At 41.0% G+C, this 21,602-nt stretch overlaps 1 protein-coding gene across 1 annotated transcript in view; it reads left to right on the top strand.

The window, feature by feature from the left end:
• LOC126475511 (uncharacterized) overlaps nucleotides 1–21,602 on the top strand; it is a 350,378-nt gene that overhangs the window by 288,595 nt on the left and 40,181 nt on the right. The window contains exons 6-10 of the mRNA XM_050103427.1: nucleotides 1,147–1,290; nucleotides 3,543–3,743; nucleotides 9,638–9,862; nucleotides 14,147–14,390; nucleotides 20,129–20,257. Of these exons, the coding sequence (XP_049959384.1) occupies nucleotides 1,147–1,290; nucleotides 3,543–3,743; nucleotides 9,638–9,862; nucleotides 14,147–14,390; nucleotides 20,129–20,257 (943 nt within the window). The remainder of the gene's footprint in view (nucleotides 1–1,146; nucleotides 1,291–3,542; nucleotides 3,744–9,637; nucleotides 9,863–14,146; nucleotides 14,391–20,128; nucleotides 20,258–21,602) is intronic.

Below are 21,602 nucleotides of genomic sequence, written 5' to 3' on the forward strand. Positions count from 1 at the left end.
GTTTAGTATAGAAAGAAATAAAAAATTAATTATGTAAGTTTATTTTTACGAGGTTATAATCAAAGCTTAATCATTATCCCTCGTGCACCCTGCGTCCTCTTTTTTTTTCTTGGTTATATTCCAATCTCTCTATCCCATACAGTTTACGCTTACTGTGGTTCCCTCTACTATTGCGGAAGTTATGCCTTATATCCCACCACAACCTATCCATTCTTCTAATCATTGTTTTTCACATATTCCTTTCCTCGAAGAAACACTTCATTACTTATCAGTTCACTTAATTTTTCCAACTTCCTTCTGTAACATCGCATCTCAATCGCACCGGTTATCTTCTTTTCCGGTTTTTCCAACAGTCTATTATTCACTTCTATACAATGCTGTGCTGTAGAACTACATTCTTAGAAATTTCATCCTCAAATTAGGAACTAAGTTTGATTCTTGCGAACATCTTTTAGTGAGGAACCCTCTCTTTGCCTTTGCTGGTCTGCTTTTTATATACCCGTTGCTTCGTCCGTCATGCCTTATTTTCCTTCCAGTACAGGCTGCCCAGTTTTGATAAGTTTATCGATAATCTCATTTCTGCTACACGTTACTACTTTCATCTTTTGTGTACTCTGTTCACATTCTGTGCCCATTACACTGTTTATGTCCGCAGCTCGAGGTCTCGCGGTAGCCTTCTCGCTTCCCGAGCAAGGGGTCCCGGGTTCGATACCCGAGTGTTAGGGATTTTCACCTGCCACGAGATGACTGGGTGTTATTGTGTCGTCTTCATCATCATCATTCATCCCCATTACGGTCGGAGGAAGGCAATGGCAAACCACCTCCGCTGGGACCTTGCCTAGTACAGCGGTGCGGGTCACCGCATCGTCCCCTACGCTCTGTCGAGGAGTATGGGACTTCATCATCATCACACTGTTTATGACACGCAAGGTCATGTAATTTCTGCTTTCACCGAAGATTGCAAAGTTGCCAGCGAATCTCAACTCTGATGTCACTTTACCCTTCGTTGCATTTTCTGTACTCGAAGCTGTCACATGGAGCCGTTACTTCTTGGAGTTCGTTCGTCTATCGTCGGATTCAGCTTGCATGATGGACGGAAGAGTTCCGTGTTTCAAGGTGACGAGAGTGCTGCACGTGCCCCTACAGGTCGACCGCTGCGCGAGGGCGTGGCTCGTCAAGGACCACAGGCAGCTCGACCACCTCAACAACGACGACCACGACGACAACCACGACCACGGAGGCCCCCCTGCTCACCAACCCGGACACGGAGGTCGCGCCCGAATTTAATGGGTGAGCCACTTCAAATTCTACGCTCCAATTTGCTTTTTTGGTTTAGTTATTAGCTAGAGACATTCACCGACCTTGCACAGGTAGCTCTTAAGTATCTACGGCCGGACTGGTTGTCTGGCGTAGTAGTAACAAATCATATGGACAAACGTGCCTCGTGAATCAGTCAGTGAAAACAGTATCAAAACCCCTCTATCCAGAGACAGCAGAGTGGACCAAAATAAGAAAAAAGTATCTAGCAAACATGGGCTCTAAAATGCATACCTTAAGAGTTACGGGCACTTGTTCAGTAGAAGAGATGTGTTTGGCGGTATCAAAAATGAACACATTCTCATAGCTCTTAAGTCATGTGTATCAAAATTCCTACATTCATACGTGGCAGTATAGATCAAAACAAGAAAAAACAGTCTAGTAAACACGGACTCTAAAATATGTCCCTTAAGAGCTATGGGCACTTGTTCAGTAGCTGAGATGTGTTTCACAGTATCGAAGATGAACGAGTGCTTGTAGCTCTTAAGGTATGTACAGACCTGGTACATGTATTCCTGTAAAACAGAAGTGATTTCTGGCTTTCCCCAAAGTAGTGTTATAGACCCTCTGCTGTTCCTTATGTATTTAAACGATTTAGGAGACAATCTGAGCAGCCGTCTTAGATTGATTACAGATGATGCTGTCGTTTATCGTCTGGTAAACTCATCAGAAGATGAAAAGAAATTGCAAAATGTTTTAGAAAAGATATCTGAATGGTGCGCCGGCCGGTGTGACCGACCGGTTCTAGGCGCTTCAGTCCGGAACCGTGCGACCGCTACGGTCGCAGGTTCGAATCCTGCCTCGGGCATGGATGTGTGTGATGTCCTTAGGTTAGTTAGGTTTAAGTAGTTCTAAGTTCTAGGGGACTGATGACCTCAGATGTTAAGTCCCATAGTACTTAGGGCCATTTGAACCATTTGAATGGTGCGAAAATTGGCAATTGACCGTAAAAAATGAATAGTGTGAGGACATCCACGTGAGTGATAAAAGGAATCCGTTAAACTCCGGTTATGTGATAAATCAGTCTAATCTAAAGGCCCTACATTCAACTAAATATTTAGGAATTACAATTGCGAACAATTTCAGTTGGGAAGAACACATAGAAAACATTATGGGGAAGGCAAACCAAAGATCGCGTTTTATTGATAGAATACTTAGAAAACATAACAGATCTACTAAAGAGACTGCCTACACTACGTTTGTCCGTCCTCTTTTGGAGTATCCTTACCAGATAGGATTAACGGAATACATCGAGAAAGTTCAAAGAAGAGTAGCACGTTTTGTAATATCGCGAAATAGGGGAGAGAGTGTCACGGACATGATGCAGGATTTGGGCTGGATATTATTGAAACAAAGCCGTTTTTCGTTGCGGCGGAATCTTCTCACGGAGTTTCAATCACCAACTCTCTTATCCGAATGCGAAAATATTTTGTTGATGTAACAGACCTACATAGGGAGAAACGATCATCATAGTAAAATAAGGGAAATCAGAGCTCGCACGGAAAGATACATGTGTTCGTTTTTCCCGCGAGCTGTTCGAGAGTGGATTAATAGAGAATTATTGTGAAGGTGGTTCGATGAACCCTCTGCCAGGCACTTAAGTGGAATTTGCGGAGTATCCACGTACATGTAGATGTAGTTGTAGATTGTCAGAGGTGTCAGAACGACTTTCGCTTATAGCTTTCGAATCAGTCGTTTACGTACCAGGTCGGCTACCTCAAACTGATACCTTTAACCTTCTCCATAGTTCCTGAAAGTTTGTAGCATCATCACGGAATCACCCTGTATATCAGTGCAATCAGGAAAGACTAGAATTTTACAAAGTTGTAAAAAAAAAAAGTTGTCTCAGAAACTGACATACGGCTGACCACATGCCCCTCCATATCCGTATCCAGTAACGCCGGTCGGCTGAGGATGAATGGCGGCCGGTCAGTACCGTTGGGCCTTCATGGCCTGTTCGGGAGGAGTTTAGTTTTAGTTTAGTTTTTGTAAAAAAAATCCATTTTGCACGATTCAAAAGTATTAAGTCGTTCTTTATTTCTGTGTTGTTTTCCTAGATAGTGTATGCTACCGTCAGTAACGTGGTTATAGATATTAAAGTTCAGTTCCCAGCTCTCCTGACATCGATGTTTGGTGCTTGTATTACCGTCAGTAACGTGGTTATAGATATTAAAGTTCAGTTCCCAGCTCTCCTGACATCGATGTTTGGTGCTTGTATTTTGCAGTGGCGACGAAGACAGCAACGCAGTGCAACAGACAGACGCGGCGACGGCGGAGAGCGCAGCGCAGGAGCTGCCGCCAGTTCCGGCCGCCACCGAAGCGCCGCAGGGGGCGGGGAACCCCCGGGCAGAGACGTCTCGCCGCAAGTCCGCAGACGACGGCGGCGCCACTAGGCAGGCGCCGGCAGCGCGGCGGGGCTCCGTCAGGTAGCGCACGCTTCTGTAACACTGTGCTCACTACAGTGGCCGACACGAAAATAGGCAAACCAAAGTCATCTACCGTCTTATGCCTCTGCAGTTAGTGATAATTTTAAATGTTAGTAAAATTCCGAAAAAATATCAGGTGTATCTATTTGTAATTTAGAATATGGTGGAGTACTTTCGAAAACAAAATTCTTGCCACTTGCCAGTCGTTATGATGTTAAAAGAAATTTTCAAGAAAGATATTTTTCTACTTCATTCTTCCAAAAAAAATAAAATAAAAAAAAAAAAAATAAAAAAAAATCAGCAAGTGCCATAATCCGATTTCCCATAAACTACGCTTAGTGGAAGAGGGATCAAAATAAGCGTGTGTGCCCTGTCTTGACCGTAGATACTTGACCATTTCTGAGAAAACGACGGTCAAAGTTTTCGAGGTGCTTTACTTGTCTTTTAGCGAGTCAACAGTTCGACTGAAGCGTTGGCTCAGTGGCTACTGTCGTGGCTTGAAACTTTTGTGCGCCGTGTTCGAAACCCGATTATTATTTTTTTCTTTTTCATTTATCTGCCCATGTCCACTGAAGATTACTACAAAAACATTTTGCAGTGTATATTGAAATAACGCTGTCCTTATCCGTTTACTAATTGTGTGTCTGGTGAATAAACGACAAAAGATTATAAGCAGCCTAAATGAATGGAAAAATTATTTGAAATTGTTTTCAATGAAATTCCTGTAGCTTAATGCTATTTTGTCTAAAACTGACATGGTGAGACCGTGGCTGCGTACAATTAATGTAATGACATTTCTTCGCGTGAATCTCACTCGGGAAAGAAACGTCGTTAACATTGCTAAAGATTTCACTCTAACTACGCAAAATGGATCACTTGTCCGAAAACTGGAGCTTGCAGTTGATTATGTGTCAAGATACGCTACAGGAGATTAATTCTTACAAAGAAGAAAACAGCAACCAGCCACTATTAATACTGCCATTTATTTAGGTAAATAGCGCCGTTACCGGTTTCGAACTGGCAAGTTCATCATCAGACGGCAGTTCACATGATTTTCAAGATACACTACATTATCGTCCGTTTTCGATTTTTATTATTCCACTGTGGCGAAGTGTGTGTGTGTGTGTGTGTGTGTGGTGCTTTGCACAATATGGTGATGTACAAGTTACGTAAGTACTGGATATATTTAGGAATATGCGAAAAATACAATCCTGCAACTTCGCAACAAAATGGCGCGCCATTTTCGACCGCAACAACACACCAAAAATACTTCGCCACAGTGGAATAATAAAAATCGAAAACGGACGATAATGTAAAGTGTATCTTGAAAATCATGTGAACAGCCGTCTGATGATGAACTTGCCAGTTCGAAACCGGTAACGGCGCTATTTACCTAAATAAATAGCAGTATTAATAGTGGCTGGTTGCTGTTTTCTTCTTTGTAAGAATTAACCTCCTGTAGCGTATCTTGACACATAATCAACTGCAAGCTCCAGTTTTCGGACAAGTGATCAATTTTGCGTAGTTAGAGTGAAATCTTTAGCAATGTTAACGACGTTTCTTTCCCGAGTGAGATTCACGCGAAGAAATGTCACTGGCACTAACCTGCCTCCGCGCCATGCTCGTGTTGTCTGGAATTTTTATGTTTAGAATGTTTCTACGAACGGTATCGTCCAACAAGGGAATGAACCAAATCTTCCCTAAGAAAAAACATAAGAATAAAATATAAGAATCAAGGATTCATATGAGAATGGAATATAACAATATGAGATTTTTAAAAGGTTGTGTCCCCTGAAAACACCATACACACATATGTTATACGAGGGTTCGAACTTAAATAGTGGCAACTATTTATTCACAACCGATACAAAAGAGTTACATGTTTGCACCTGTTACTGTCCTTCAAAGTAGTCACCAGAGTTGTGTAGAACCCGTTGCCAGCGATGTGGAAGGCGTAGTATACCGTTAGCAGAGCCTGTTCTGTTGATGATGCGAATGGAGCGGTCTACTGCCTGTCGAATCTCTGCAACAGTTCTGAAGCGAATGTTACGAAGTGGTTCCTTCGTCTTCGGAATCAAATCAGTCACAAGGACAATGTCTGGTTCCGATTCTTGAGGAAGAACTGGCTGCTGCCCATCAACAGACCTTCAGAAACTTCACGATAAATGATGACAGGTAAAACAGTTGCAGGATAAAGATTTATTAAAATTCTTGACCGAGGTTTCGGTATATATAAATATACCTTATCTGCCCTAGGGCTTTAACACTCTCTTCACCACAGTTCATTTGCGAAGTACTGATGCTAAACTGTGTTCGCATCGACCCTGTGTCCACAATCATGTTGTATAAATGGAGATGATGTCTTAACTACTGACGACGCCTTTGGCATAATTGTTTTATTAATCTCCATTGCAGGATGTAATTTTAGACATTTTACTTCTTGGTCAAAATTTTAATAAATCTTTATCCTGCAACTGTTTTGGTTGTCATCATTTATCGTGAAGAATTTCAACAGTTGCTGTTTCAGCCATGTTTAAATCTTGAAACCTTCAGAATCCTCACTGAAGGTGTCCCCATTTCAAATCATCATAAAGGCAAAGGATGGACACACCCAATTTTAAAGTCACCAATAGGTGTCCGGTTACTTTTGATCAGATTGTATAGTAAACCGTCCCACCTTCTCAGTGTCTCACGTGCAGAGTTCGTCATGAAGCTGAATATGAGACTGCTCAGTACGCTTCTACTAGGAAGGACAACGAAGGCCTGGGCAAATGTAGGTTGAGTATCATTCGTTACCGCACATTTGAACTACAATTTATTAAAATTACAAAAATTCACATAATTCCAAATCAACACTCCTAAAAGGTTGGCCCCCAAAACTAGAGTACTGCTACCAATTGGAAAATTGAGAGCATTGAGCATCTGAGAGTAAAATTACATAATCTTAACGATGTAGGGCTTTAAATAATATAAAACAACATTTAAAACGTTTTTGCTGTTCGTGTAATAATTTACATAAACTGACAGTAACACCTAACTGAACATTAACTGGACACATTCTGCGACATTTAAATCAATCTAAATAACAGTTTAAGAAAAGATATGTACAACTATTGCCATAAGAATGTGGAAGATGAAACTTTTACAGAATACTCTGAGCAATCGCTTGATTCTGTGAGCGGTTCGCAACAGGTGGTAGATCCCTTGACACTACACAAGTAGCCCAAATTAACTTGTTCTAAAACATACACAAGGATATTATTACAAACAATAAAATTAACGCACACAAGATGGCTTGGCAACTAGTAGCTAGCCGGCCGCGGTGGTCTCGCGGTTCTAGGCGCGCAGTCCGGAACCGTGCGACTGCTACGGTCGCAGGTTCGAATCCTGCCTCGGGCATGGATGTGTGTGAAGTCCTTAGGTTAGTTAGGTTTAAGTAGTTCTAAGTTCTAGGGGACTGATGACCACAGCTGTTAAGTCCCATAGTGCTCAGAGCCAGCCAACTAGTAGCTGAATCTTAAAATCGGGGGATTAGATTTAGGGATTAGCAGCTCCTCTTCCTTCAGAGCCATTCTGTTTTACCTTATAAGAAAGGAAAAATAAAAATTTCTGGTACCAGGTGATATAACAGAGAACTACAGCACTATCGGGTTTCATAAAACAACCCCATTGATAGCTTAGAGAGCCCAGCCTGCCTCATCTCCACAAGAAGCACCTGCAAAAACACAGGTGGAGCGTGAAGTCACACCAAAACTTTAAGCTGTTCACAACGGCAAACACTACTGAATATAACGTCGTATGTCCCTCTTCACTTCTCTCACCAAAGGACCAACGTAATAAACAGCGAGGATGTAACTATAAGGAAGCTTTACCACGGTAGGCTGTATCTTGTCAAAGGAATCGAGTGATTTAAATAGCGAGATGATAATTAGCGGCTATTGCAACTTCACTCGGGCTTGTACACAACATTTTACCATGACTCGTCTGCAAAAGGGGTTCGGTTGTGCACAGTTGCATTCGCGCTCTATATCGAGTAGATAGCCATCCTAAGTACAGCAGTGAACGAATTCAAATATTTGTCTAAATCACGATCGTTCACAAATGATTTACACCGACAACAGTTTAGAATGAAAACGTTTTCTATTTTTCTATATCACATCCACAGAACAAACTGATGGCCACATGATACTATGTCGGCGGCTCTTAGCCGCACCGACCCTACCGCACCGACGGACCACGATCAAAAGACTACGACCTTTGTCCACTATCCTCTGTCCTGTGAGCGGTCACGTGACACTGCATTAGTCAAATATATTATTTCGAAACATGGCCATCATGCATTTACAATGTTACAATATTAAAATACATAAAACTAAATACCTTATATTGTTTTGTAGACAATCATCAGATTATTTGCATATTTAAAGGCACTCCACTTTTTGGCAGTTTCACCCCTCTTCTTTTGTTTAGTCACGTCTTTGCCCAAAAGGTGTGGCATACGAAATACTAATTTTGCTCTACATAGATCGAAAACTGAACAGTACCTTCACAATAAAAGACAATAACTTATTATGCAGAGGTTCTCAAACATCCTTACAACTTTTTATATAAACATGTTCTTTAATGTCCAAAATATTATCCCTGCTACTATGCTTTAAATCTGAATTATTTTGAAGAGTTCTTATGTTTATGGAGTATTCCTATTTCAGTGATCAGATACCTAGCTAATCCAATGATCAGCAAGGCAAGCACACCTTACATTATTAACACATGTACTAAGTTATGCACTGAGGCATAGGCAATTATGTAACTAAGTAATTCAATGTGAAACTGTTATATGCTGCCTCCTCTCTTTATCAAGAAGGTGACTCCATAAATATACTGACTTGTGCTGGCTACACCCCAGCTGTTTTTCCACAGTAAACAGTACCAGTTCCAGCAAATTAGTTATACTATTACAGTATCCCTTGTAACCTCACACTATCAGATTCTGTCAGAAGTCCACCTAAAAAAAAAAAAGGTTCAAATGGCTCTGAGCACTCTATGCGACTTAGCATCTGAGGTCATCAGTCGCCTAGAACTTAGAACTACTTAAACCTAACTAACCTGAGGACATCACACACATCCATGCCCGAGGCAGGATTCGAACCTGCGGCCGTAGCGGTAGCCCGGTTCCAGACTGTAGCGCCTAGAACCGCACGGCCACTCCGGCCGGCAGTTAACGAACATTACCCAAGTTAGAGCACCTTGCAAGACGATGGTATGACGTGTAACTGCGCGCAGAACAGTCCTGTTGCACTGCTAAATGTAAGAAAGCACTTCAAAGCCCCTCACCGGTTATTAATGGAGAGACGTAAACATGCAGCTTGCGGTCCCGTATCAGCACGCCGAGTAGAAGTCTGTCCCAGACGGCGGTTTGCAGCGCCAGTTCTTAGACTGTAGTGAAAATGGCCGCTCTTCCCGTTACACCACCAGCTACGGCGGAGCACGGCCTCCATGGTTGTTGTCAAAAGCACAGTCGCCAACCCGGACTCCCAGGTGCTCAGCACGCCACACGAGTTCTCCTGCTAGGCACCACCAGTCTTCTCATCGGACTGTCTGCGAGAGAGCGAGTTCTTCAGATATCTCTTAGAAGCCGCCAGTAGACGCCCTCTAGCCAGAGACAATCGCGCATGAAAGCCTGGAGCGGTAGGTCGATTCGCGACACAGCTTACTGCACACATACCATATTAATGCCCACTAAAAAATGTCCGGATACTCTTGATCAGATTGTGTACGACGCTGAAGAGGGCGCAACCCCAAACACCACCCAGGTTTGCCCTCCGAGCTACTGGACTGATAGGTAAAGTTTCAGTTTTCATAGGAAATGTGCCAAGTGTGACTGTTGACCGCAGGTCGCGGGGCGGGTCCAGCGCCGGCGACGAAGGCAGGAGCGCCACAGCAGCCGTGAACAGCCGGCGGACTGGCTCTCGTGGCGGCAGCAGCACCAGGGGCGGCGCCGCTCAGCCTGCGGCCGCACCGGCCCCATCCGCCCCCGCAGAGGACGTGCTGCCCACGGGGGCGGGAGCACCCGCAGCCTTCGCCAGGACGGGCTCACGTCGGCCTTCCCCCAGAAGCCGGTAAGACACAACAGCACACTGCTGGCCACTCAAATTGCGCACCAGCGAGCATGGCAAGTAACAAAATTATTTCACTTACTGTTCATTGCTATCTATCTTTTCCCCCTCTGCCTTCAATATATATATATATATATATATATATATATATATATATATATATATATATATACTGGTTCACCTGCCTAATATCGTATATATTATTGGGCAGGTGAACCAGTATTTTTGGGTCTTCAGTATATATATATATATATATATATATATATATATATATATATATATATATATATATGGTGTCCCAGCTATCTTGTCCACCCAAAATATCTCTGGAACAATAACACCTATTGGAAAACGACTTTCACCGGTATCAATGTATGGCTGGGGCCCATGAATGTACATATTTGGAAACATTCTAAAACGAAAGCATATGTGTTTTTTAACACAAACTTATGTTTTTTTAAATGGGCCTCCCATATTTTTTCTTCAGCAATCCATAGCATGACAAAGCACATACACAATGGCGTTGATTGCATCGCAATATTCCCATTACATCCCGAGATATTAAGACGCGAAGTTGGCGCTTGAAACACCCGACATGCGCTGCTAGCGCACGTCCTGAGGCTTAGGCGTGAACCCCATGCTGCCCGTAATCGCGATGTGATTGACATGCGTAATCATACTTCCATACTTATCAACATAAGGTCATGACACAAGGTGCAGTAAAATCACAGCATGATTCTTCTTCAGGAAATAGGACTCCAAGGTAACATCGTGATGAGAAATGAAATTTGGCAACAAACTTTTAAATATTTCTTGCTTATGCCTCCTCATTGTTTCACAAAGGGTTCATATCTCTTGTGAGCTTCAATTGTAAGTGGAAGAGACCTAAAAAAATTATCAGTGGTGATCCTGTAATCTTCTCTACGCAGCTAGTTCGATCCAACACTACTCTTTGTTCTTGATTTTTTTTTCTGGGACATTCCCTTCTTTTTCAGTATACACTTGTAAGTTCAGTGAACAATTTGATTTGGCATCAACCAAACCCCTATGCTTTCATCTGTCCTTGGCAGTTTCTGAAATCATATGAATAACAGACAATGCCTCTGGAACGAACAAAGTGGTTCATCTACTGTAAGGTGTGAATGAGAACTGTAATTAGACTTTCAGTGGTTGGCAAACAATGTGAAGACATCTCTGACAGCAGAGAGTGTGTCATTCTTTCTCCTTTTGTTTCCTGTAGTAGTGTCATCAAATCTGATGAACGTAGATCACAGCTGAAATCGAGTTGAAGACATGGAAGCAAGGAAAATATTTCTTTTGGATATAGGATTCGAGCTCCACAAGTCCACAAGCTTCCATTTAGGTTTTCAACAGTCATAGTTGTCACACTCCTAGAAATGAGAATGTCGTCACCATCTGTCAATAACCATTGTTTCTGCTTTTATGGATATCTTGCGCCCCATTCCTCATAATACGTCTGGGCCTTTATGTTGATACTGTCCACAATCTTTTGTAATACCGTCATCAAAGAACAATTTGAAAGCATCACTTACTGATTCAGTGTCACTAGTCGCACCTGTAACTCTGGAAAGACTTCAGTAACATTATGAACTGTTCAAAACACATATCGGTGAATTTCTAAACCGAAATATTCCATTTTTACTGACATAATTTTCATTTACATTGTTTTCTATTTCATCTGCAGTTTCTTCTTTTAACTCTTCCACAGTCTCATTTTTTGAGTCACTTGCGCTACTATCATTCTGTACCATGGAAATTACTTAATAAAGATGCTCATATCTGCCATGATATATTTCTGTCATTTTTATTTCACTGGCATAAACAGCACTTACGCTAAATAATAAACTAAATGAAAGCAGACAAAACAGCAATGGCTGCTCATGCTCCCAATAATGAACGTACTGAAATACTTATTAGGTGCATCATTATTGCCAGTGGAACGAAATCATTTACATAAAAAGAAATTTTTGTATCATGCTGATTGCGAAGTGGGTTCCATAAAGAACCCATTAAATAAAAATAAATATTATTTTCATCTTATTCGCTTCGTTATGTAACCAACTCAAGAGACATGAGGTAACAAGCGAATCTGACCGTAATGAAAAGTTACATTAAGTGCAACTGTTCATTTGACGTCAAAATAAGGGAAAAGTGTATGGAATCTCGCGAACCCCGCTTGGTAGTTTGAACGTTAATAGAACTAGGCTACTTGATTTGAAATGTTACGTTGCTTTCTTTGTTACTGTTGTGCCGTAGAGATACATCGTTATTGTAGCGTGTAAACGTCGTCATAAACCAACCATTTCTGTTGAAGATGTCACAGTATTTCATTCCCCTGAACGGCAAACAAGTTCCCGTCATTAATTTCAGGAGACATGCGGTTTGAGGTGGTACGGAATCCGAAATACGGTGTTTTACATTGTTCCACAAAGATTGTCAGACGTGAAATTCGCGATACCAAGAAGAAAAATTTATCATGGACGGGTTTTTAGTACATGCTGTAGGTTTAGGCGCTGTTATATACCGGATTAAACGATGATGTTCTTACGCATAATAAACGTTTTTGATTATTCGAACGGAAAGGACTAGTGGATAATTTTTAACAAAAGCGTGATTACAAATATAACAAGATTTCGTGTGCGTCTACTCTTGATTTTGCAGACAGATTTCGTAGCACTTACCACAAAAATAGCGAGTATCACCGTCAGTCCACTGATATCTGCGATTTCTGCTGAACAGTACCAGGGTTCGGTTTAGGGGGGGAATCAGTTTGTCGCTTTGACCCTCTTCACCAAATATATAAGTACCATTTTTAACGTGCCACGGATGGGTACGAGTTTCATAATAATAATACTAAAACACATAAAATATTTTAATATACCGTTACCAATATTAAAAATTTAATTGTCATAAAATATGTATGAGTTGTTTTAATGCACCGACAGTAATAGTTTGTTTACATAAGTTAACAGAACTTTGCTTTAGTATGGTGTCCAAGACATTTCATTTGGAAAAATACTGCCTTTACAAAGCATATTCAAAAAATTGATAAATACATGTGTTATGTAGTTAATTTAAAAACTGGAATTATAATAGCAACAAACTATCGTGACTTTGATAACGCCATAATTTGCACAATATAAAATCAAATGCACACTCGTAAATTAAGAGTATTTCACTAAGCACTGTGAATGTGAACAATAGTAGTACGAATGTGTGAATGTGAGGAACGCGGTTTTTTTTCGATCGTTTCCGCAAGCGTTTGCGAAGTCACTTTTTTGGGAATCTTCTCTCGGTCTTTCCTTACTCAATTTTCCATCTTTTGCAGGCTGTACGTGTGAATTCTTTTTTTTACGTTCAGTCATGCTACTTTATTCTCTGAAAGTTAGCCTACAACACGTGATCAAAAAGTAAGGAAATTTTGTAGTTTCTCATGTTGTGTTAGTCCAATTCACGCGATATTTCCGTTGTTGTGTGAGAAACATATCAGAAAAATATCCGTATAATGTTTAGATATCGTCTGTTTTTAGCACGTAAGTTCCCAAAGGCGGGTCGGTGCGAGGGGGCGGGGAGAGTCGGGATCGCCCCCCCACCAATATCTCTTAAATTAAATTACGGACGACCCGTTTAGACAAACTGAAAGATATTCTGATTTTCAGTCATACGACGAAAAGGTATACGCGTTGTCGATAGTAAAGAGGCCATCGATAAATTGAAACTCTCGATATATTGATAACACTATTGTCTAATCACCCTCATTTACTTTAGCCAAGACATTGTTGGCCTTACTTTAGTACATGTGTTGTTCTGTTATTCAGTTCCGTTCCAAGTGTTTATGCTGACCCTGTTTGAATGAGCTCACTTTTCTGGGATTAGTAGACTTAATGGTAGAGGTCTTCAGAGTAGGAGATTGGTTAGTTTAGAGACAAGGGACCAAACTACATGGTGATCAGACCAAGAGTAGGAGACAGTTAACATAAATCATAAAGTATGTGTAACAGAAAATTTGGAATAATATAGTAATATTCTGCAGAAACTGATTACACCAAGCATTTCTACCAGCTGCCTGAAGGGTATAGCCTTTCAGAAATTTGTCTCTGCAGTAAAATGAAAGCATTATTAGTCTCATTTGAAACGTTAATATAGGTCCGGTAGATGTTTAAATGTTGTTTGACAGACTTCTCGGTTGTCATCAGAATTGAAGGAGGAGATGACTCTTACAATTGTGGATTGTACAGAGCTTAATTATGTGTCTGTTGTTTCCAGGCCCACAGCAGTGGACTTAACTACTGCTGACACATCACAAAATGATGTGCAACCTCGCTCATCCACGAGAGGCCGTAACCATGCAGACAGTGTCCCTAGCAGCAGCAGCAACAGCAGGAGGTCAAATCGCAGAGGCTCTGCCACATCAGATGTAGATGCTAGTGGGAACTCTGCAGCAGGTGCCTCTGTGCAGAGAACGAGCCGCAAGATCAATGCCGAAACGAATGCACGTCCCAGCTTTAAGGTACAGTGGTGTAAAATCTGTAGCAAATGCGTAACCACTTCCTTAGCCCAAGTTTTTCAAATTCCATCCTTTCTTTGAATGAACCTTTTGTACATGATTGATTGAACTCTGGCAACACAGTCTCAGTACAACTCATTTCTCTCAGTCTGACCACACTGTTTATTGGAAAAGATAGAAAGAACAGCCATAAGTTCAGATTTTTCTGTCACATTTGCTCACAGATGGCAAAAAGTTGTGGCAGATCCGAAGCAGAGTGGCTCCCCACAAAGTAGAAGGGAAGACACATTTGTATACAGAAGGACATTGGGAGTTTTTCATAAAGCAGGGAGGGGGGGGGGGGGGGGAGGTTAAGATTTTATGAAAGTGAATGTGTGTGCCAAAGTAGCAGTTTTGTACAGTCCTTGACTCACAGTATTACTAGTTCCCATAGACACTGCCGTATTAGCTATCTGCCATCTGCAGAATAGTCTTACAGATAGGTGTCAGACTATGCCACGCCAGTCTGGTCGCTTTAACCCCCGCAAACCAACCAACCAACTGTTGTTGTTGTTGTTGTGGTCTTCAGTCCTGAGACTGGTTTGATGCAGCTCTCCATGCTACTCTATCCTGTGCAAGCTTTTTCATCTCCCAGTACCTACTGCAACCTACATCCTTCTGAATCTGCTTAGTGTATTCATCTCTTGCTCTCCCTCTACGATTTTTACCCTCCACGCTGCCCTCCAATACTAAATTGGTGATCCCTTGATACCTCAGAAAATGTCCTACCAACCGATCCCTTCTTCTGGTCAAGTTGTGCCACAAACTTTTCTTTTCCCCAATTCTATTCAATACCTCCTCATTAGTTATGTGATCTACCCATCTAATCTTCAGCATTCTTCTGTAACACCACATTTCGAAAGCTTCTATTCTCTTCTTGTCCAAACTATTTATCGTCCATGTTTCACTTCCATACATGGCTACACTCCATACAAATACTTTTAGAAACGACTTCCTGACACTTAAATCTATACTCGATGTTAACAAATTTCTCTTCTTCAGAAACGCTTTCCTTGCCATTGCCAGTCTACATTTTATATCCTCTCTACTTCGACCAACATCAGTTATTTTGCTCCCCAAATAGCCAAACTCCTTTACTACTTTAAATGTCTCATTTCCTAATCTAATTCCCTCAGCATCACCCGACTTAATTCGACTACATTCCATTATCCTTGTTTTGCTTTTGTTGATGTTCATCTTATATCCTTCTTTCAAGACACTGTCCATTCCATTCAACTGCTCTTCCAAGTCCTTTGCTGTCTCTGACAGAATTACAATGTCATCGGCGAACCTCAAAGTTTTTATTTCTTCTCCATGAATTTTAATACCTACTCCGAATTTTTCTTTTGTTTCCTTTACTACTTGCTCAATATACAGATTGAATAACATCGGGGAGAGGCTACAACCCTGTCTTACTCCCTTCCCAACCACTGCTTCTCTTTCATGTCCCTCGACTCTTATAACTGCCATCTGGTTTCTGTACAAATTGTAAATAGCCATTCACTCCCTGTATTTTACCCCTGCCACCTTTAGAATTTGAAAGAGAGTATTCCAGTCAACATTGTCAAAAGCTTTCTCTAAGTCTACAAATGCTAGAAACGTAGGTTTGCCTTTCCTTAATCTTTCTTCTAAGATAAGTCGTAAGGTCAGTACTGCCTCACGTGTTCCAGTGTTTCTACGGAATCCAAAATGATCTTCCCCGAGGTTGGCTTCTACTAGTTTTTCCATTCGTCTGTAAGGAATTCGCGTTAGTATTTTGCAGCTGTGACTTACTCGTATTAAACTGATAGTTCGGTAATTTTCACATCTGTCGACACCTGCTTCCTTTGGGATTGGAATTATTACATTCTTGTTGAAGTCTGAGGGTATTTCGCCTGTTTAATACATCTTGCTCACCAGATGGTAGAGTTTCGTCAGGACTGGCTCTCCCAAGGCCGTCAGTAGTTCCAATGGAATGTTGTCTACTCCGGGGGCCTTGTTTCGACTCAGGTCTTTCAGTGCTCTGTCAAACTCTTCACGCAGTATCATATCTCCCATTACATCTTCATCTACATCCTCTTCCATTTCCATAATATTGTCCTTAAGTACATCGCCCTTGTATAGACCCTCTATATACTCCTTTCACCTTTCTGCTTTCCCTTCTTTGCTTAGAACTGGGTTTCCATCTGCGCTCTTGATATTCATACAAGTCGTTCTATTATCTCCAAAGGTCTCTTTAATTTTCCTGTAGGCAGTATCTATCTTACCCCTAGTGAGATAAGCCTCTACATCCTTACATTTGTCCTCTAGCCATGCCTGCTTAGCCATTTTGCACTTCCTGTCGATCTCATTTTTGAGACGTTTGTATTCCTTTTTGCCTGCTTCACTTACTGCATTTGTATATGTTCTCCTTTCATCAATTAAATTCAATATTTCTTCTGTTACCCAAGGATTTATAATAGCCCTCATTTTTTTACCTACTTGACCCTCTGCTGCTTTCACTACTTCATCCCTCAAAGCTATCCACTCTTCTTCTACTGTATTTCTTTCCCCCATTCCTGTTAATTGTTCCCTTATGCTCTCCCTGAAACTCTGTACAACCTCTGGTTCTTTCAGTTTATCCAGGTCCCATCTCCTTAAATTCCCACCTTTTTGCAGTTTCTTCAGTTTTAATCTACAGGTTACAACCAATAGATTGTGGTCAGAGTCCACATCTGCCCCTGGAAATGTCTTACAATTTAAAACCTGGTTCCTAAATCTCTGTCGTACCATTATATAATCTATCTGATACCTTTTAGTATCTCCAGGGTTCTTCCATGTATACAACCTTCTTTCATGATTCTTAAACCAAGTGTTAGCTATGATTATGTTGTGCTCTTTGCAAAATTTTACCAGGCGGCTTCCTCTTTCATTTCTTAGCCCCAATCCATATTCACCTACTATGTTTCCTTCTCTCCCTTTTCCTACACTCGAATTCCAGTCACCCATGACTATTAAATTTTCGTCTCCCTTCACAATCTGAATAATTTCTTTTATTTCATCATGCATTTCTTCAATTTCTTCGTCATCTGCAGAGCTAGTTGGCATATAAACTTGTACTACTGTATTAGGTGTGGGCTTCGTATCTATCTTGGCCACAATAATGCGTTCACTATGCTGTTTGTAGTAGCTTACCTGCATTCCTATTTTCCTATTCATTATTAAACCTACTCCTGCATTACCCCTATTTGATTTTGTGTTTATAACCCTGTAGTCACCTGACCAGAAGTCTTGTTCCTCCTGCCACCGAACTTCACTAATTCCCACTATATCTAACTTCAACCTATCCATTTCCCTTTTTAAATTTTCTAACCTACCTGCCCGATTAAGGGATCTGACATTCCACGCTCTGATCCGTAGAACGCTAGTTTTCTTTCTCCTGATAACGACATCCTCTTGAGTAGTCCCCGCCCGGAGATCCGAATGGGGGACTATTCTACCTCCGGAATATTTTACCCAAGAGGACGCCATCATCATTTAATCATACAGTAAAGCTGCATGCCCTCGGGAAAAATTACGGCTATAGTTTCCCCTTGCTTTCAGCCGTTCGCAGTACCAGCACAGCAAGGCCGTTTCGGTTATTGTTACAAGGCCAGATCAGTCAATCATCCAGACTGTTGCCCTTGCAACTACTGAAAAGGCTGCTGCCCCTCTTCAGGAACCACACGTTTGTCTGGCCTCGCAACAGATACCCCTCTGTTGTGGTTGCACCTACGGTATGGCTATCTGTATCGCTGAGGCACGCAAGCCTCCCCACCAACGGCAAGGTCCATGGTTCATGGGGGGGGGGACCAACCAACTATGCCGTGCAATATGAAATAAAAAGTTAAAGTAGGTGTTTCCATGGGTGTATCCAAAATGACAGTGTTATGTTTGTGAGAGACTGAAATGGAAGGATTACATGAGCTGCTTGAGCAAGATTGCGCCGTGGAGTGCCTCTTGGACTACTGAATTTCCTCACTGAGTTTCCATTCATCTGTCAAACTGGTGTTGTGACGAATTGTGGTCGCAGATATGTCCAGGTTTCTCACATGTGTTGTTTCTCCTTATAACGTAACTTGTTGATTTTATTTGTATTTTCCCAGTACATCATGCAAAACTTTAATTATCATGTTCTTTCAGATAATAGTTTAGGGCTGTCCTAGGCAATATTCAGTCTCTTTCCAGTGTGTGTGTCTTCGAATTATATAAAGTGGAGCTAACCTTATAAATCAGCTCATAGAATCATTATTTATTGTAACAATCTATTGCATCTACATCTACATTTATACTCCACAAGCCACCCAACGGTGTGTTCCGGAGGGCACTTTACGTGCCACTGTCATTACCTCCCTTTTCTGTTCGAGTCGCGTATGGTTCGCGGGAAGAACGACTGTCGGAAAGCCTCCGTGCGTGCTCGAATCTCTCTAATTTTACATTCGTGATCTCCTCGGGAGGTATAAGTAGGGGGAAGCAATATATTCGATACCTTATCCAAAAACGCCCCCTCTCGAAACCTGGCGAGCAAGCTACACCGCGATGCAGAGCGCCTCTCTTGCAGAGTCTGCCACTTGAGTTTGCTAAACATCTCTGTAACGCTATCTCGGTTACCAAGTAACCCTGTGACGAAACGCACCGCTCTTCTTTGGATCTTCTCTATCTCCTCCGTCAACCCGATCTGGTACGGATCCCACACTGATGAGCATTACTCAAATATAGGTCGAACGAGTGTTTTGTAAGCCACCTCCTTTGTTGATGGACTACATTTTCTAAGGATTCTCCCAATGAATCTCAACCTGATACCCACCTTACCAACAATTAATTTTATATGATCATTCCACTTCAAATCGTTCCGTACGCATGCTCCCAGATATTTTACAGAAGTAACTGCTACCAGTTTTTATTCCGCTATCATATAATCATACAATAAAGGATCCTTCTTTCTATGTATTTGCAATACATTACATTTGTCTATGTTAAGGGTCAGTTGCCACTCCCTGCACCAAGTGCCTATCTGCTGCAGATCTTCCTGCATTTCGCTACAATTTTCTAATGCTGCAACTTCTCTGTATACTACAGCATCATCTTTTTTATATAAAATAATACTCCCTATTTATTCCGAGTATTTTTCTCCCATATCAATTTCCTTATACATATAACTACCCTATGAACTTTTACTGAAGTTAAACAGTTCTTTGTACTATGGAACAGTTACTAGCATAATACAGAACAGCTCGTGATGTAATACAGACACTCTCTGCTAACCCATGTCATTTGCAGGTTGTTTTATGTAGCATGCTTCATTATGAAACCAGATTTGTATTTTTCAAGGAATCCCTCTATGTTAGGCTGCTACCCTTATAGCCCAAGGGTTGTGCTTTGTTTACTCCAACCTACTTTGAAATTTAGAAACAGTTGATGTCCAGTTATCTAATTGCTCGCATAAATATTTAAAATTCATCAACGAAGTGTGTATTAATGAGTAATTATAGCCCGTTTAGTATATTACAAAATGCAGCTCCAGCAGAAAACAACTGAGTTGAGTTTGAACTTTTAGTATGTATTGAAATAAATTTCTTAATGAGTTCATAAGACAGTTTTATAATCTTAAGACTGCTATTTGCAAATGAATGTTGTGAAAATGAATCACAGGTTTCCCTGTACTTGGTACTGACACCAGAGTTTACCTACATTTCACCTTCCAGAACACAAGAAGAGGCACTTCCAGTAAAAAATTAACAACTGAAACTACTTCAGTAAAAGATGAAATTGATGAGTCTGAGAACTATCCTCCTGAGTTCATACACAAGATAAAGTCTTCTGTTGATACAAAGGTAAGTGCAGATATTTAACTTCTAATTAATTGTATAACATATATTAGACAAAACATATCACATTTCTGTCCAAGATACCCTTAGTTTTGCAGAGGAAGTCAATTTAGCATGTAAATAATTACTGCAACACATCATAAAGTAATTATTATATTATAACAATGCAAAAGAGGATGTGGTTATAGTGCACTTATGGTGTCTTGTGGTGATGTTGGCCATTTGTTGATGTTGGTTGCAACCAATTGGGTGGTAATGCACAGTAGCCAGTGACAATCACTGAATGTAATGATTTATTTTGGTATAAGATACAAAATGATTACATTCCTTTTCAACACAGAGAGTCCCAGAATAACTTTTACTGATCTCTTTATTATGAATTTTATGGTTGCTTACAAATTTTTATATTGGTTTGATGACTGGAAAAAGCTAGCTGTGCTGACAGAATAGACTGACCTTTAGTGAAGTCTAAGGCCATATTAATTTGAAATGTGACATTTTGGTTGTGGAACTTCCCACAAGATTAAAACTGTGTGCCAGATTGAGACTTGAACTTGTGACATTTGCCTTTCACAAACAAGTGCTCTGACAACAGGATCTTCTGAATTTCATAGGAGCTCTCATGTGAAGTCTGCAGTACCAGCACCAATGGAAGAAAGGATATTAAGGTGACAGAGCTTGGCCACAGTGGGTGGGATGTTTGCAGAATGAAATTTTCACTCTTTGTGGAGTTTGTACTGATGTGATACTTCCTGACAAATTAAAACTCTGTGCGAGACAGAAGACTCGAACTCAGGGCCTTTGCCTTTTGTGGGTAAGTGCTCTACTGACTGAGCTACCCAATTGAGTCCTCACAGCCTTACTTCACCCAGTACCTCACCTCCTACCTTCTGAACTTTACAGAAGCTCTCCTGTGAAACTTCAAGGTCTAACACTCGTGCAAAATAGGATGTTGCAGAGTCATCGTTTCACCACAGCCTGTGGGATTTTTTCAGAATGAAATTTTCCCTCTGTAGTGGAGTATGCACTTACATGAAACTTCCTGGCAGATTAAAACTGTATGCCGTACTGATACTGGGACTTGGGACCTTTGCTTTTTATGGCCAAGTGCTCTGCAAATATATTTTTTTTAATTTATAAAATATTTATTTATAGGATTAACAAGTGGGAACTGTAGCAGTGCACATGTAAAATAAAAACAAATAAGGTTGTGGATGAAAGTTATCTGTGAATAAACGTGTAAGGGAAAATATTTAGAAGATGAAGAGAAAACAATTGGTCAAGTGCGAGTGCGACTCACGCACTGAGGGCTCAGTACAAACTGAATTATCTATGTATGAGTATAGTATTC

Source organism: Schistocerca serialis, chromosome 4 (assembly GCF_023864345.2).
Source record: "Schistocerca serialis cubense isolate TAMUIC-IGC-003099 chromosome 4, iqSchSeri2.2, whole genome shotgun sequence".
Lineage (NCBI taxonomy): Eukaryota > Metazoa > Arthropoda > Insecta > Orthoptera > Acrididae > Schistocerca > Schistocerca serialis.